Source organism: Sturnira hondurensis, unplaced genomic scaffold (assembly GCF_014824575.4).
Source record: "Sturnira hondurensis isolate 20B ecotype Veracruz unplaced genomic scaffold, ASM1482457v3 Scaffold0002582, whole genome shotgun sequence".
In the NCBI taxonomy this organism is placed as follows: domain Eukaryota; kingdom Metazoa; phylum Chordata; class Mammalia; order Chiroptera; family Phyllostomidae; genus Sturnira; species Sturnira hondurensis.
In genome coordinates, this window is record NW_028075213.1 from 91,398 (window position 1) to 106,805 (window position 15,408).

The 15,408-nt window shown below is 52.0% G+C and overlaps 1 protein-coding gene across 1 annotated transcript in view; it reads left to right on the top strand.

The window, feature by feature from the left end:
• Nucleotides 1-10,299: 10,299 nt before the first annotated feature.
• Nucleotides 10,300-15,408, top strand: part of WNT3A (Wnt family member 3A) — a 45,329-nt gene continuing 40,220 nt past the window's right edge. Inside the window, exon 1 of the mRNA XM_037040063.1 lies at nt 10,300-10,504. Coding sequence (XP_036895958.1) covers nt 10,434-10,504 — 71 coding nt within the window. The 5' untranslated portion in view covers nt 10,300-10,433. The remainder of the gene's footprint in view (nt 10,505-15,408) is intronic.

A 15,408-nucleotide genomic window follows, 5' to 3' on the forward strand; every position in this document is an offset into this window, starting at 1 on the left:
AGCTAAAAAAAAATGATTGAGCTATTGATAAATTTAGCAATGTGGAGGAAGTGGGAAGGCATTACGCTGATGAAAGAGGCCACTCTTGTGTCCATTTATATGCCATGCTCAGAATGATGACATTGTAGTGATGGAAAACAGAGCAGTGGTGGCTGGGGGATGGGTGTGGGGAGGGCAATCACAGAGGCACAGCAGGAAAGAGCATTTTGGGGGGTGGGGCTACTGTGGATCCCAACTGTGGGAATGATTTCACCCTGTGTTAAACCCATGTGTTAAAATTTATGGGACTGCACATTTCAGAAGTTAATTTTACATTATCTTAATTAAATATTAAATTCACAAGTGAATTTTAATAGGCTTTTTATGGAGACATGGACAAATTAATGCTAAAATTTATATGAAACAGTAAAGAATCTAAAATAACCCAAATAGTGTGAGAAAGACAAAGTTGGCAGACTTACTATAGGCTGCACCAACAAGGAACAAGTGTAGAGATATGGATCAACATGTACATAATAATAGATTGTACGTGAACATAATAGTCTGGAAACAGATTCTGTCATGTGCAACACAGGCATCAAAGCAAAGCAACCAGAAAGAAAAGATCTTTCAACAAGTGGTGTTAGAACAACTGGACAGTGAGCCTACCTCAACCTCAAAGCACACAAATCAACTCAAGATGGATCACAGACCTAAATATGAAGGATAAAACAGCAAATTCCTCTAGAAGGAATATCTTCTAGAGTTCTAAAAATATCTCCTTGGAGAATACCCTCATGACATTGAAGCAGGCAATAATTTCCCAGAGAGTACACAAAAAGCTCTAAACATAAACACACATCCACACACACTTCATCAAAATTCAAAATTTTGTTAAACACCCTGGCTGGTGTAGCTCAGTGGATTGAGCATGGGCCTGTGAACCAAAGGATCGTGGTTCGATTCCCAGTCAGGGCACATGCCTGGGTTGCAGGCCCATTCCCAGCAAGAGACGCATGAGAGGCAACCATACATTGATATTTCTCTCCCTCTCTCCTTCCCTTCCCCTCTAAAAATAAATAAATAGAATCTTTAAAAATTTTTATTAAACAAAAGACATTTTTAAGGACAAAATTCAAGGCATCAAATGGGGAAAATTTTTCACTGTATACCTATCTGACAAAGGATTTGCATCCAAGTTGTATAAGGAACTCCTACAAGTAAAAACTAAAAAGGAAAACATCTCAATAAAACAATGCATAAAACACTCAAACAGAAACCCCAAAGTTGTAAGAAATACAAATATCACTAGGAAAAATGCAAATGAAAACCATAGTAAGCTACCACTTTGCACCCACTAGCAGAACCAAAATTAAAATGACTGACATCAGGACTTTTGCTTCCATTTAAGATGGAGTAATAGAGAATGGACTTACCATCCTATTAAACAACAACAAATAATACAAAAGAAATGGGCAAAACATATGAAACAACACATAGTGAATATCCCACAGTGTAGGACAGGTGATCCCTAAAAGAGTGGATATAAGCAAGAATGGCCCACCGACTGTCTGGGGAGAGTCTACATCGAGGCAGGAGGAGCACCTGAGGGAGCCTGGGTCTTCCTGAACGAAGGAAATAGAGTCAGGAGTCCAAGGAGTCCAGATTGGCTGGAGTTCAAAGATGGAGCACCAGAGAGGAGAGTACTGCATGGAGAGAGCTCCCAAGATTTACTGAGGGCTCCCCCAAGTCACCTGTGACTTGCTGATCAGCACATGTGTATGATAAAACTACTCATGGCTAGGGAAAGAACCATTAGAAGAATTACAGAAATAATACCCAGAATTGACATAGGTTGGCAACAGTTTCAGTTCCCTACAGCCAGAGTGGAAAAGCCTCATGCACAGAGGATGTCAGAAGTGCCTTGCCTCAGGACTGAGAGGAAGGTCGCCCTTGACAAAATGCCACTTAGGTCCTGCCAAATGAAACTTAAAAGAAAGCCTCAGAAGAACCAATTTGTTTTGAAGTAACTTAACTATATTCTAAATTAAAGCTGAAGACTGTTTATAAGAATACTAGTGTATCCAGCCAAATAAGAAAAAATTACAATGCCTGGTACTTAATCAAAAATTACCAGGCATGTAAGCAGACAAATACAACCCACAAAGAGGAGGAAAATCAATCAAGCAATAGAAATAAACACAGGTGGCACAGATGAGAAAATTAGTATGCAAGCCCATCAACACAGTGACTGTAGGGATTCTACATGTTCAAGAAGGTAGAGGGAAGACTGAGCAGATGTGTAAGAACAAGGACTATATTAAAGCAAGCATGCTTCTCAACATGAAGGCTACCATGTTTGAGATGACACACACACTGAATGGGACCGATGACCATTAGACATGGCCGAAGAAAGAATTAGTGAGCTTGAAGACATAGCAAAGAAGAAAAAGACTGAAAATACAAACAGAGAATCATTGAACTGAGGACAAACTTCAAGCAGCATAATATACTTGTAATAAGAGTCCCTGAAGATAGGACATACATTTATTATAAGGAGTTACTTTATGAGTTTATGAAGACTAAGTGAGTCCAAAATCCACAGGAATTCAGGAAGAAATCATGTGCAAACTCAAACCATGGGCTCTTTGCAAAAATCACTCCAGCCAAACTAGTCAGAAAAGAGAAAATGAATTAATAATATCAAAAATTAGATTATGTCTCTACATATTCTATAGACATCAAAAAGGGAATTTATTATAATCTATATGCCAATAAATTAAACTTCTACAAAATTAAAAATTCCTTGAAAGACATAAATACCACAGCTCACTCTACAAGAAGCAAATAACCAAAATAGCTCTACATCTATTAAATAAACTGACTGTGTAGTTACAAACCTTCCTATAGAAACTTTTCTTCCTAAGAAAACTTTAGGCCCTGTAAACTGGTGAACTATACCAAATGTTCAGGAAAGAAATAACAATTCTTTACAAACTCTTCTAAAGACTTGGGAACACATGAGTAGTCCATGAGACTAGAACTGCTCTGATGCTAAAATTACACAAAGACATTATAAGAAAAGAAAACATCAGCCCTAGCTGGTGTATCTCAGTTGATTGAGCATGGGTCTGTGAACCAAAGGATTGTGGTTCGATTTCCAGTCAGGGCACATGCATGGGTTGCAGGCCAGTTCCCATCAGGGGACGTATGAGAGGCAACCATACACTGATATTTCTCTCCCTCTCTCCTTCCCCTCTAAAGATAAATAAGAAACACCTTTTGGAAATTAAAAAAACAAAACAAAACACCAGACCAATATTCCTCATGAACATAGATACAAATAAGTGTTGTCATACCCAATTCAACAATATTTTAAGACGACAATACATCATAATCAAGTGGAATTTACCCAAGAATGCAAGGTTTGTTTGTTATTTGATCATCAACTAGTAGAATTCAATATATTAACTGACTTACAGAATAAAAAACATATAATTGCTTCAATAGATGAAGAAAATCACTTGACAGATGCTGACATTTGGATAAAAACTCTCAGCAAACTAGAAATACAGGAGAATTTCCTTAACGTGATAAAAGGCATCTATAGAAAACCTACCATAGACATCGTGCTTAAGTAAAACACTGCATGTCTGTCCCCAACATCAGGACAAAGAAAGGACGTCCACTCTCACCACTTTCATTCAACATTATCCTGGAGTTTTTAGCCAATGCAATAAAGCAAGAAAAAGAAGTGAAATGTATCTAGAATTGAAAGGAAGATGTAAAACTGTCACAATTGTCTATGCAATAAATCCTACATAATGTATAGTAGAAAAAAACTAATAAAACTAACAAATGAGTTTGGGACGGCTACAAGATCAATTACTAAAATCTATGGTATTTTTAGGTAGTAGCAGTAGATCATGGAAATGGAAATTGAAAGAATTTGTAATAGCATCTAGCTTCCAAACTAAGAGGAAGTGGCTGCTCTAGAGCAGATAGAAGATTTAGGACAGAGAAATGGCCACTGAGCATAGAAAGAATGAAAACAAATGCTTTGCTAAACCCTCTGGACCAGCTGGGCTGGTGGAATTCTCATCCTCTGAGGCAGGAGATGGAGGTCCCACTGCAGGTTGTAATGGAAGTTCTTAGGTCTTGATTTCCCTCAATGAGATGAAAAGGAGGGAGTTTACTGAGAGAGAAGGGAGGAGATGCACTAGACTTACAGAAGGAAGTGAAAGATGTTGCTGGCAGGGTGCCAGGCTGGGCTTTGGGAGTGTGGGGAGATGGGGATTCTGGGTGGGGAGGCCCTGAAAGCAGATAGGAAAAGGGGGTGGCCCACCAAAGGGTTGGTGGCCCCAGAGGAAACATTGTCAAGTGTTATTGGAGCCAGAGGGCAGCAAAAGACGAAGGGAGTGGCCAGTGGAGACCTAGACAGCATCAGGGCCTCTGCCTGACTCTGCTCACACCCTCCCAGGACAAGGCTCCACCCATCCTGGCCCACAGAGTCCAACGTGGAGATGCAGAGGGGCGACTTCCCAGTCTCCCTCAACCTGGGGGGGGTTAGAAACGGACAGATGCATGTGTCCCCCACCATCACTGAGGGAGGCTCCTAAGGTGACACTGGGACTGTGGTACACCAAAGGAGAGAGGAGTCCAGTTGGGAATCTGTGTGATGGAGCAGTGAGAAGGATATCGCCAGGGAGCCACCTAAACTCTAGCCCTAACCCTCTGCATGCTGGCCATGTGAACCTCACACTCAGCCCTTCTAGGCCTCACCTCCGACTCATGCCCCAAGGACAGTAGCAGTGTGTCTTGAGTGTTCTCAGGATCAAGTGGATTACCCATCACAAGTTAGGTAGACCCTCCAGGACTGGTTGTCCTGTTACCAAGAGGAGGGACCACAGGAAGGCTGAGAGCTGAGCAAGGACTGAGGCTCTCTCCACCCACAGCCAAGCCCAGATGGGCACTGCCTGCCAGTGAGGGACCTCAACGTGGCCCCGGGTGTTCTGTCCATTCTGCTGCCTCACTCCACATGGTGGTGATGTAGGCCCAGAAGTGGAACTTCCACAGGTGACTACTCAAACACTAATGACCCCATCTGGCCATCACAGCAAAATAGCACATTAGACAGAAATCTGACTAACAACCTCATTTTATAGACAAGCAAGTAAATCCAGGGAGCCAAGACGCCAGAAAACTAATCTATAGTCCTAACCATGGTGATGAGAGTCTGGGATCCCAGAACTCCACGATGCTGATTTTTATCCCCAAATTCTGTATTCTTATGCTTCACAGGCCCACTCACTGCTCTGAGAATCAGAGATGTGGAGGTCTGATGGCTGCACTGCCTGGAGCCGGGAAATGGGACGTCATGCCAACAGGAAGCTGCTTGAGCTAGGGCTGTTCTGCAGGTGTTTGTTCCACTAGCCATGGATGACAACCTCCTACATGACATCCAGAGGCACAGGCTAGGTGTGTGGTGACTCAGGGTGGACGTTCTGAAGGTGTGGAGAGTCTCTGGAGGGTGGGGTCCAGAAATAGAGGTCTCACTCATTCACCCCTCCCCCTCTGCCACCCACCCTGAGTCTTCATTCTCATTGAAGGAGAGGCTGACCTAAGTAAGGGTCCAGCGTCCATAGGGGCTATTCAGAACTTCCTATCAAAATGAAAATGGAACTCTCAGGGGCAGTTAGAAATAGCAACCACGAGCCCTGGCTGGTGTGGCTCAGTGTTGAGTGCCGGAGTGAGAAGAAAAGGGTCACCAGTTCAATTCCCAGTAGGGGCACATGCCTGGGTTGCAGGCCAGGACCCCATTAGGAGGTGCTTGAGAGGCAACCACACATTGATTTTTTTCTCTCTCTTTCTCCTTCCCTTCCCCTCTCTCTAAAAATCAATCAATCAATCAATCAATAAAATCTTTAAAAATAGAAAAAGAAGTAGCAGTTGTGAAAGAGGCCTCATTTGCCATCCATGGGGCAGCTTAGAAAGATGCACAAGCGCCCACCCCACCCATGCACCCTGGCCTTGGCTTTTCTCCACCAGGGTTTTCTACCACATGACCTAAGAACTTCCAGTTACACCTCCAGTATCCATATATTGGAGGGACTGGCTCGCATGGGAAACATATAATCCACACAGACTTGAGACCCATACTGCCTTAGCACCCTCTGGGGACATGGGCAACCTCTGCCCACCTGAAACATGGAAACAGATGCTGCCAGGGCTCTGAGTGAGATCAGGAACCACAGCACCAGGCAAAGCCTGGAACCTAGAGCATGTGTTGTTGTCACTGTCTCAAAGGGCTTGAAGAAATCATCTGACTGATGACCTGACTTTGCCAGGAAAACCTGGAGAGCCAAAAATTTGGCCAGGGCTCTGGGCTAGAGAGGAAAGACTCGTTCTTGTTTTCTTTTTAATTTATTTTTAGAGAGAGGGAAGGAAGGGAGAGAAACATCAATGTGTTGTTGCCTCTCAAGCACCCCCTACTGGGTGCCTAGCCCACAACCTAGACATGTGCCCTGACTGGGAATTGAACCAGCCACCATTTGGTTTACAGGCAAGCATTCAATCCACTGAGCCACACCAACCAGGGCTGGAGAGGAAAGACTATTAAAATACAATATGCCCGCAAAGTAAGAAAAAGGGATATGGGCCAATGGAATGATCCGGGAACACACAGGCAGATTAGATGTGCAGCAGGGCACACCAAGAGGTGCATCTAAGGTGGGGGGGGGGGGTAGAAGCTGAAATGGATCATGCAACTGGGGGCCACTCACAGCTATTTGTGTTGTAGCCGTGGTTTCCAAACTGGGTGCCAAGGCACCCAGGGCACTGCAGGAAACCCCCAAGGTACTGACACACAAGGGGGACACAGCAATATCATCATCTGCTTAGAAGACACCTAGGAGCTCCAGGTAGCCACGTTTCAGCTGGGATGGGCCACATTCCTTTGGAAGTTATCATATCTCTGTGAGACTGGCTTTCTGGCTGATGCTGTGATAAAAAGCAAGCACCAGTGAAAATCCATGGGGAAAGAAAGTGAGGTGTCCTTGCCAACTGCAGGCACAGCTTCCCATCAGCAAATAGCTGCAGTTATGTGTGAATGAAATAAAAATATAGCATTTTTCCTTTTCATTTATGTAATTTTTTAAAGAACTACTAATTATTATGGTTTGGGACCTAATTACTTGCTAAATAATACTGTCAGGTATGTCTTTTGGCCTTGGGCGCTCTGGAAAGATGACTGAGCATGGACAGAGAGTCTGGGCCCTCTGCCTATCAGTGCCAACAGGTGCCCCAGAGTGAGACACATGCATGCACATGGCAGGTGAGGGAAATTCCAGAGGGGCAAGAAGAACACCCCCACTTCTGACCTGAGACCCCTATCCTGTCTACACTTGGTCCCTCTGAGGGCCAGTTGGCTCCCCACCTCCATATCCCAGGCCCCTCATTGCCCATATCCTTTCCTGCCTCCCCAACTTCTTTTTGCAAAAGAAGGAAGTGAATGATCAGGCAGTTAGTGTCTGAAAGTCTAGCATCCCCCTCCCCAATACAGAAAGTACTACTACAAAATTCCTTTTGGAACCTGTCATGAAGGATTTAAATGCCTCTGCAGACAGGGAGATCATCACCTCAGAATGCCAACTGCCCTCCCGTGGGGCCTTGCCCCCACACCAGGTCCTTGCCTCCCCTCCTGGCCCCAGCAGGGGCCTCCCAGATCCCCTGGGACCGAACCTTCTTTTCCCTGAGGACTTATTCTGGAAGGAAAGTGGCCCCTAAGCAGAAAAAATAAGACCCCTCCACAGGAGTCATCCTCAAAGGGGGAACGCTGTGGAGTCAGATGTGTGGCCCTGGTGGGGTAAGGGAAACTCCCTCTGGTTGACAGCAGAGGGCGCTGCCAAAGAAGGATCTCACCTTCAGCGGCTTTGTCCTGGAGGGAGCTATGCGGACCACCAGGGCCAGGCAAGAAGGGGCACAAGCAGACCGAGTGTGTGTGTGGTGGTGGGGGGGTGTATCTCTTCCAGTTAAGGTACAGAATTTCCAGCTGGAAGTAAGGGAACAGGAGAGAACCTCACCACCCAACTTAGTGGAAACCTCCCTTTCCTACACCTATGTCCCTCTCCACACCAACCCCAGGTGGTCTTGTCCCAAGCCCCTAGGCTTGCAGAAAACAGATCCAAAGGCTTTGATCACGCCTAGAAAATGGGGTGAAGGAAGAGCTTGCCTTGGCTGCAGCTCTCTGGGTGCAAGTCTTCAGGGAATTCTCCAGAACAGGGAGCCTTCGCCTGGGCGTGACAGAGCTCACCTGTCGCTCTCTCTTCGCTCCCTGCCACCTAGCCTGGCAGAGGACAAGGACCAAGCAGGAGAAGGGAGAAGCCAAGGGAGCCAGCCGAGAGGGCCCTGGCAGGTGAGGGGCTGGAGGGAGAGCTGAAGAGACAAGATCCGCCTGGGCCCATCCCAGCAGGACAGCCACCCCTGTGTGTATGGATCCAGCAGCCTCAGGGGGCTCCCCATCGCAGCTCTAATCCAGGCAGGCCGAACAGCTGAGGAGGCAGGGGCGGGAGCTGTAGTGTGGCCCCTACCTCGCTCCCACAGCCCAGATCCCCAGTAATTCCATAATTGGGTGGAGTTTTCTCTCAGAGAGAGAGGGGAAGTCCGGAGGAGAACAATCTAGCTCCCTCCTGCCCATCTACCTCTTCGCAGAATTTGTCCCTCCTTCCCTCTAGGGGTGGGGGGCATGCTGTGACTCAGAGGAGGGGTGGAGGGCCGGGCATGCATAGACATAACTGGATCCCAAGGCCGGTGAAGGGAAGAGAGCTTTCCTTGAAACACAATGGCTCTGCTCCACAGGAGAAAGGGCTCCCAGTGCAAGTCACCAGGTGACCCTGGGGCTTGCATCCAAAGGCCCCCAGGTCCCCTTTGCAAATGGGGCAGCATGCTGTGGAGTGCTGGCTCTGGGTCTTCAGTGAGCACTGAATCTGGAGGGACACCAAGTCACGCCCTGCGCTGGGGCCTCATGGTGGGGCCCTACGCTCTGCAGACCGCTCTGTGCAGTGCCACACAGCTCACAGGTGGTGGGGAGCCGTGGCTCCAACAAGAAAAGAGACATCGTGAGAGAATCTCAATTTAGGATTGCAGTTCTGCTCCCCTGCCCCAAGTCTCCCGATGGCAGCAGGATTTCCTTCTCTGTTCTCCTCACAGTGTAATTAAAATCGACCAGTCTCCCGTGGGTGCAGGCCTCTCGCCTGTTATTTGTCATGTGTGCCAGAGAAAACTGGGGCTGTCTCCCCTCCCCAAGTAAAAGCCTCTCTGTCTCCCTGGGCTACAGATTAATTTGCAGACAGCCTCACTGTGGACTGAAAGCTGGAGAGCTAGAGAGCCACTCCTGGAGACCTTGGGTAAGTCTTTCCCTTACCCAAGGTCTCCCTTTCTGGTCTTCCTTTCCCCTTCAGCTGAACTATAAGGTTTACCTCAGTCGTCAGAAATCCCTTCTGGGTTAAAGAAAAAACAAAAACAAACAAAACACCTGGCAGTCCTGGCAGACAGGGTGGTGGGAGGTCCCAGAACTAAGGTCCCTGCGCTGGGGGGGGGGGGGGACCGGGCGGGGCTCGAAAAACCAGGGGTTTCGGCATTCTTCCCCTGTGGGGTGTGGGAAGAGAGTGACAGCGTCATTACATGTTTCCCAGTCCTAACTTTCAGATACTGTGGCTGCACCCTGGGAGCTCACCCGGCAGCTGTCCCCAGGGCAGGTGGTCCCCAACCTCTCTGATTTCTGTCGAGTTGCTCTGGTACCCCGGATCCCAGTGAACCGGCAAGGCACGGATGGAGAAAGCCGGCTTAGACAAACTGACCCACCACCCTAGCTCCTGGCGAGGAGATGGATGGAAAGATGCGGCAGCCTAGTCACCGTGAGGGCAGAGCGCGCGACACCGAAAAAGCAGGAGCAAAAGCAGGACAGCGCAACCCACGGTGTTCACAGGGCGCGCGGGGCTCCAAACTCCGGGCGCGGCCGGGGAATTCGGAGAGGATTACTGCCGACCGAGCCGTCCAGGCTCCGGGTCGGCCGCCTGTGGTCTCTCCATCTGACAGCAAACCCTGACCATTCTGCTCATCCAGCGCGCCCCGCGCATCTTGCGGCCTCGGGAGCGGCCGGCACCTCTGTCACACCGGCTCCCAGGGCCCCGCCCGGCCCTCCCTGCCCCGCCCTGGCCGGGGCCCTGGCGGGCGCCCCCTGCGGCGCTGCCCCGCCCCCGCCGTCCCGCGCCGCCTCGGGCTCGGGCCCGCCGCGCGGCCGCCGGCCCACCTGGCGCAGCGCCGCCCTCGGAGCCCGCACACCCGCGAACACCCGCGCTCCCCGCGCACCCCGAGGCCTCAGAAGGGCCCAGCGCCGCCACTCACCAGCTCCCAGGGGCCCGGCCCGCCCGGCGCCCGCGCTCTCCCGCCTGGCGATGGCCCCGCTCGTGTACTTCTTATTCCTCCACGGCCTGAAGCAGGCGCTGGGCAGCTATCCGATCTGGTGGTGAGTGAGCCTTCCTCGCGTTCGCCTCTGTGCGTCTTTAGCCGCCGTCCCCTCGGGCAGGGACCGCGGTGGCCTGGAGCCCACGCCCTACCCCTGCGACTCCGCGGGCGGCGGGCGGGTGGCTTCCCTTGGCCGCCACTTTCAACCGGTTCGGGCCGGGGCTGGGATGCGGGTGGCAGAGCTTCCGGGGACACTGCTCCCCCAGCCCGGGGGGCCCAGGCGCCAGACGGGACGAACAGTGGGCTGGGGAGAGACTGGAAGAGGGTCCACACAGATGTCACGAACGTCTGGGCAACTTGAGTCCGAGGGAAGCCGGGAGGGATAGCAGGGAAACCGAGATTCGCCAGAGATTTTTTTTAAGGACCGTGCTTTACACACACACACACACACACACACACACACACACACACACCTTAAAACAAAGTCGTTGAGACAAGACCGAACAGCTCGGGGCAGCGCAGTTACATAAAGACAGCCGTGGGGACCGGCCGGGAGCGTCGGGCACTGTGGGGCCAGCGCCAGGCCCTCCGCGCCTCTGCCGCTGTCCGGGCGAGGGTGCCCCGAGGGGCCCTCTCTGCGAGCCCTCTGTCCGGACCTCGATGGCAGTGAGGAACTGCCGAGAGTTACGGAGGGAGAGCGCATCCAGTCTGAGGTTCCCTGAGTGAGAGGCCCGGGAACCCACCGCTGGGAAATCAGGGTGGGACGCTCTCTCCTCTGCCCCAGACAAGGCACGTTCCTGTAAGACCCTCCTAAACCTGGCAATGGACGCGCAGACAAACCGAGGGAGGGATTTCGAAGGCCGACTGCACATATTGGGGGAGGAGGGTCAGGATTACTCTCCCTCGTGGCACCTGATTAGGCAGCTCCTCCGGGGGCCACGGTCACCCCAGGCCTCCCTGGGGGGAAAGCGGGAGCCAAGGGGCCGGGCGCGCAGCTGGAGAGGACCCAGAGTTGAAGAGAAGCTTCCCCACACACTTGCGCACTCTGCACCCACACTCCCAGGAGCTCTCTCCGACGGCTTGGTGGAATTATAATAATTACGCCGAGGGGAAGGGGGAGACCCAAGGAGCCCAAGTACATCTAATCCGATAATAATTTTTCTCTTCGAAATGGTTCAAGAGCGGGGGTGCCCAGGGTGGGACTTGCGTCCAGGCGCAGCCAGGCGGGGAGGGGCGGGAGGATAGCTGGGGCGAGTCTGGGGACCTGGGAGAGGCCCCAGAATGGCGGGGATGCGCTTCGGGGGTCCCCGCGCGTCCCGCACCCGCGTGGCACCTGCGGGCCCAGTCACTCCCCCAGCGCGGGCTGCGGCGGGCATGCCTATGATTCGGGGACCCTGATGCTCATTACGCCAGCCACGGGGGAAGCCAGGGAGCGCGTCCCGAGGGCCCCGCGGCCGCCAGCTCCCGCGCTGGCTTCTAATTAGAACCGCCGCCGCATTCCTGGGCGCAGGAGGAAGCGCCTTCGCCCCCGCGCTCCTCCCATAAAGAAAAGCCCTGTCACCAGCCTCCTGGCTGCCCCAGGCAGTGAGAGCTTTGTCCTGTTGGACTCGGGGGGCCCTGGCCTTGCCCCCCACAATACGCATGTGTCGCCCTTTTCACTTGGGCCGTATGGGTTCGGTCACAAAGGACATGACCCGCCTTCTCCAGATGAAGGAGGGGTCCTCTCACTAGAAGCTACCACTTGGCACATGCCCAAACAAAAGCCTAGGGCCACCTGTGGCCCCAGAGGGTAGGGGTGCCATGACACCCCACTTTGCCTGCACACTCAGTGATTCTCCATTTCCTGAAGTGAGTCTGGTGGACAAAACCTCAGGTCTCCTGGGGGGGGGGGGCGGCACAGATTCCACCTCCTGCCTCCTTTCTGCCCCCAGGCCAGCTGGACACAGGAAGGACACTGTGTCCACAGGGCACACAGGCAGAACAGAGAGAAGGACTCATGGAAAGATGGGGGTTCACAGCAGGGACACCCTCTGTCTTCACTCTCCATCTGCTGGAGCTCCCACAGGTGGCACCTCCTTTTTCCTGGCCACCCTCCCCTGCCAAGGGGGCCTGAGCGACCCTCCCTTTATAATTTCTCACCTCATGCCTAGCCTTCCTAATTGGCTGTTCAGTTTCAACCTCCCTCCCCAAAAGGGAACCATTGTCCCATCCCTTCTCACCCCACCCCTGCAGCTCACATATAAAAGTGAAAGGGATGGGGGACTTTCTCACCTGAGAAACCACCAGGAAACAGCCCACATCAGGAGTAATTAGGCTTTTGAAGTTGGTGTGGCTCTTGGTGGGAGGGTGAAGAGGAGGAGTTGGTGCTGCTGGAGGAATTTGAAGGGCCACAGGACCCTCAGGACCATCTCAAAGTGTGGTAAAGCAAAACAGCCCTCAGACCAGGACCTTAAGGGTGGCGGAGACCTCTAGGAGCATGCGTTCCTGTGTGAGAGGTGGAGGTGGAGGCCTGGAGAAGGGACACGGCCATGGCACCTAACTCCGTGGCCAGCACCTCTTCACCAGGCTGCTTGCCTGCAGAATCAGTGAAGTGGAAGGTCCCTAGGACACGGGACTGACACTAGAGCCCAGGGGGCATGGACCCTGTGGGGAGCAATCCCAGTGGGCATAGTGTTCCCTTGTTGTACTTTGGGCACCTTCCTACCACTTCCCCTGTCTGGGCGCTGGCATTTGTAGACCCCCTACTCCCCACCCCCAGTAGCATGACCAGGGCCCCGAGGCCCTCTTCAGCCTCCATCCTTGCCCTCTGAGCCAATCCCACACCCGCTGCCCAGGGTTATTGCACTGGCTGCACCCACACGGAGAGCCTGCCCCACTTTGCCTGTAGAAACCCCCTTCCTGCTGCTTTGCCCCTCACCAGTCCCTGCTGGACCCCAGGCTCCCCAGCACAGAGGCCATGCCCTGGGTCAGGGGTTGCCCCAGGGAGTGAGCAGGGCAGTGTGAGACTGAAACCGGACTTCTCCCACTGCTGCACCAGTTCAGAGGCCCGAGATGTGCTGCCTGCCTCCCCTCCACTCCTGGCCTCCCCACCCTCCTCACCAGATCCTGCCGGGCCCATTCACACTCCTGGGCATGCAGGCACCAGCTAAGAGTGTACGTCCAGCCCTCTCTCTCCTTCTGGGCCCAAAGGAAAGCCATTACCTGCCCCCACCCCCCCAGAACCTCCTCTGTGGTGGATCTCCCTCCTGCTGGCCCCGCAGGCTCCTGGTACACAGGGTCTTCTCAGTCTGGGAGTGGGACATAGACTTCCCTCAGGGGAGCCCACTGTTTGCCGGGTGAAGGTGTGTGTTGCGTTAAGGAGCAGGTGAAGGAGAGTTCTAGCAGTGCTGCTCAAGACCCTCAACCTCAGAGTGTGATCGAGGAGGAGGGGCAGGAGCAGGAGGAGGGCTGAGCAAGACTCTGCGGCTTCTCAGACAAACAGGGCCCAAGTGGGCAAGACTTCCCGAGCCACCCTGCCTTGTGAACTGCGCCCGGTGTGCCTGCCCAGGGCGGCCCTGCCCCCTGCCTCTCTCCAGTTCTTCCCTATTTCTCTGCCCTGTCTATCTCTCTCTCTCTCTCTCTGCACTCCTGAGGCTGGTGATAGTGGTAGCTAGATTATAAAACTAGGGATATCCAGACACCAGCTGGCACCCAAGTAGTGTAGGGTCTTGGGATCCTGGGAACAGCATTCCCCGACAGAACCACCAACAGACATCCTTTTACTGAGAGGCGATATCAGAAATGGCCACAAGTAAAATCTATATGGTCAGAACGCTGGTTCACACAACTGCCAAGTCAGATCTTCCTCATCTCAATCCTTCACAAGCCCAGTGCAGTTCACTCACTCTCACATCCATCCTTCTGACTTAGCCACCCACACACCCAGGCCTCTATCTGGGGTCTGGGTGTAGCAGCTTTTCTCAGGGTGGGTTGCCCTCCATTTTGCTGGGCTTGTTATCACTTTTTGTAGAGTGATTTTTTGTTTTATTTGCACAAACCTGCTAGAATGCTTTGTGGAAGGAGAACAGGATGCCTACATCCAGGAGGAGCAGTCTCAGAGGGGCTGCAAATCACTCAAATCATACTCTTCACAGTGGGCCCAGGGCAAGTCTCCATCCTGTAGGACGGGAGGCAACGGGTCCTGTCCCACAGGTGTGGCCCAGGACAGGAGAGCAGAGCCAGGGTATGCTGCCTGTCCAAGCAGGTGTCAGTTATATGTAGAGTGTGGTCCGCAGGTCATCCATGAAGAAATAAGAACAGAAATTGAAAGTACGTGCATGGGGATATCACAGCAGTGCCTGCACTGCTGCGGGTCTGGGTATTTTATAATGAGTGAGAAGATTCTAAAAGACTCCAAGTGCAAGCTGTTCTCTAGCGAGTTTGAAAAGCACCTACCTATGTGTGCCTTGAGCCCAAAGTCCCCTGCGGCAGGCAGCCCAGTGGACCTCTGTCCTTTTGCTTCTCCACCCAGCACTGCATTTGGATATTTAAACCAAATGTGAGGCCTTGTATGTGTCCTTGAGAAGTGTGGTTGGAGGGTTGCAAAGTGTCAGGAGCCCACACTGCTGTGCTGGGTGTGAGAGGTGGGGCTCAGAGGCTGCGGGTGTCCAGGAAGTGGATTTTGGCTCAGGGTAGAAAAGCTCCCTGGGTCTGAGAGCAATACCAGTCCTGGTGCTTGGGAGGTGGTGGGCTGCCCTGCAGGTGTGGAAAGGGACAGCCTGCTGCAGTGTGGACCCCTGGACATCTGGGTTCCACCACTGCCACTGACAATCCTCCTGGTAATGTCCCTAAACTCCACCAGGTGCAGTCTGCCACCTGGGTAGCGTGTTTGCCCAGTGGCTGGTGTCAGACGTGCACTGTACTGGGCAGGCCTTGCAGAGACGCCTTGGCACAAACCACAGGGACAGCCCTGCCTGCTGCACCTAT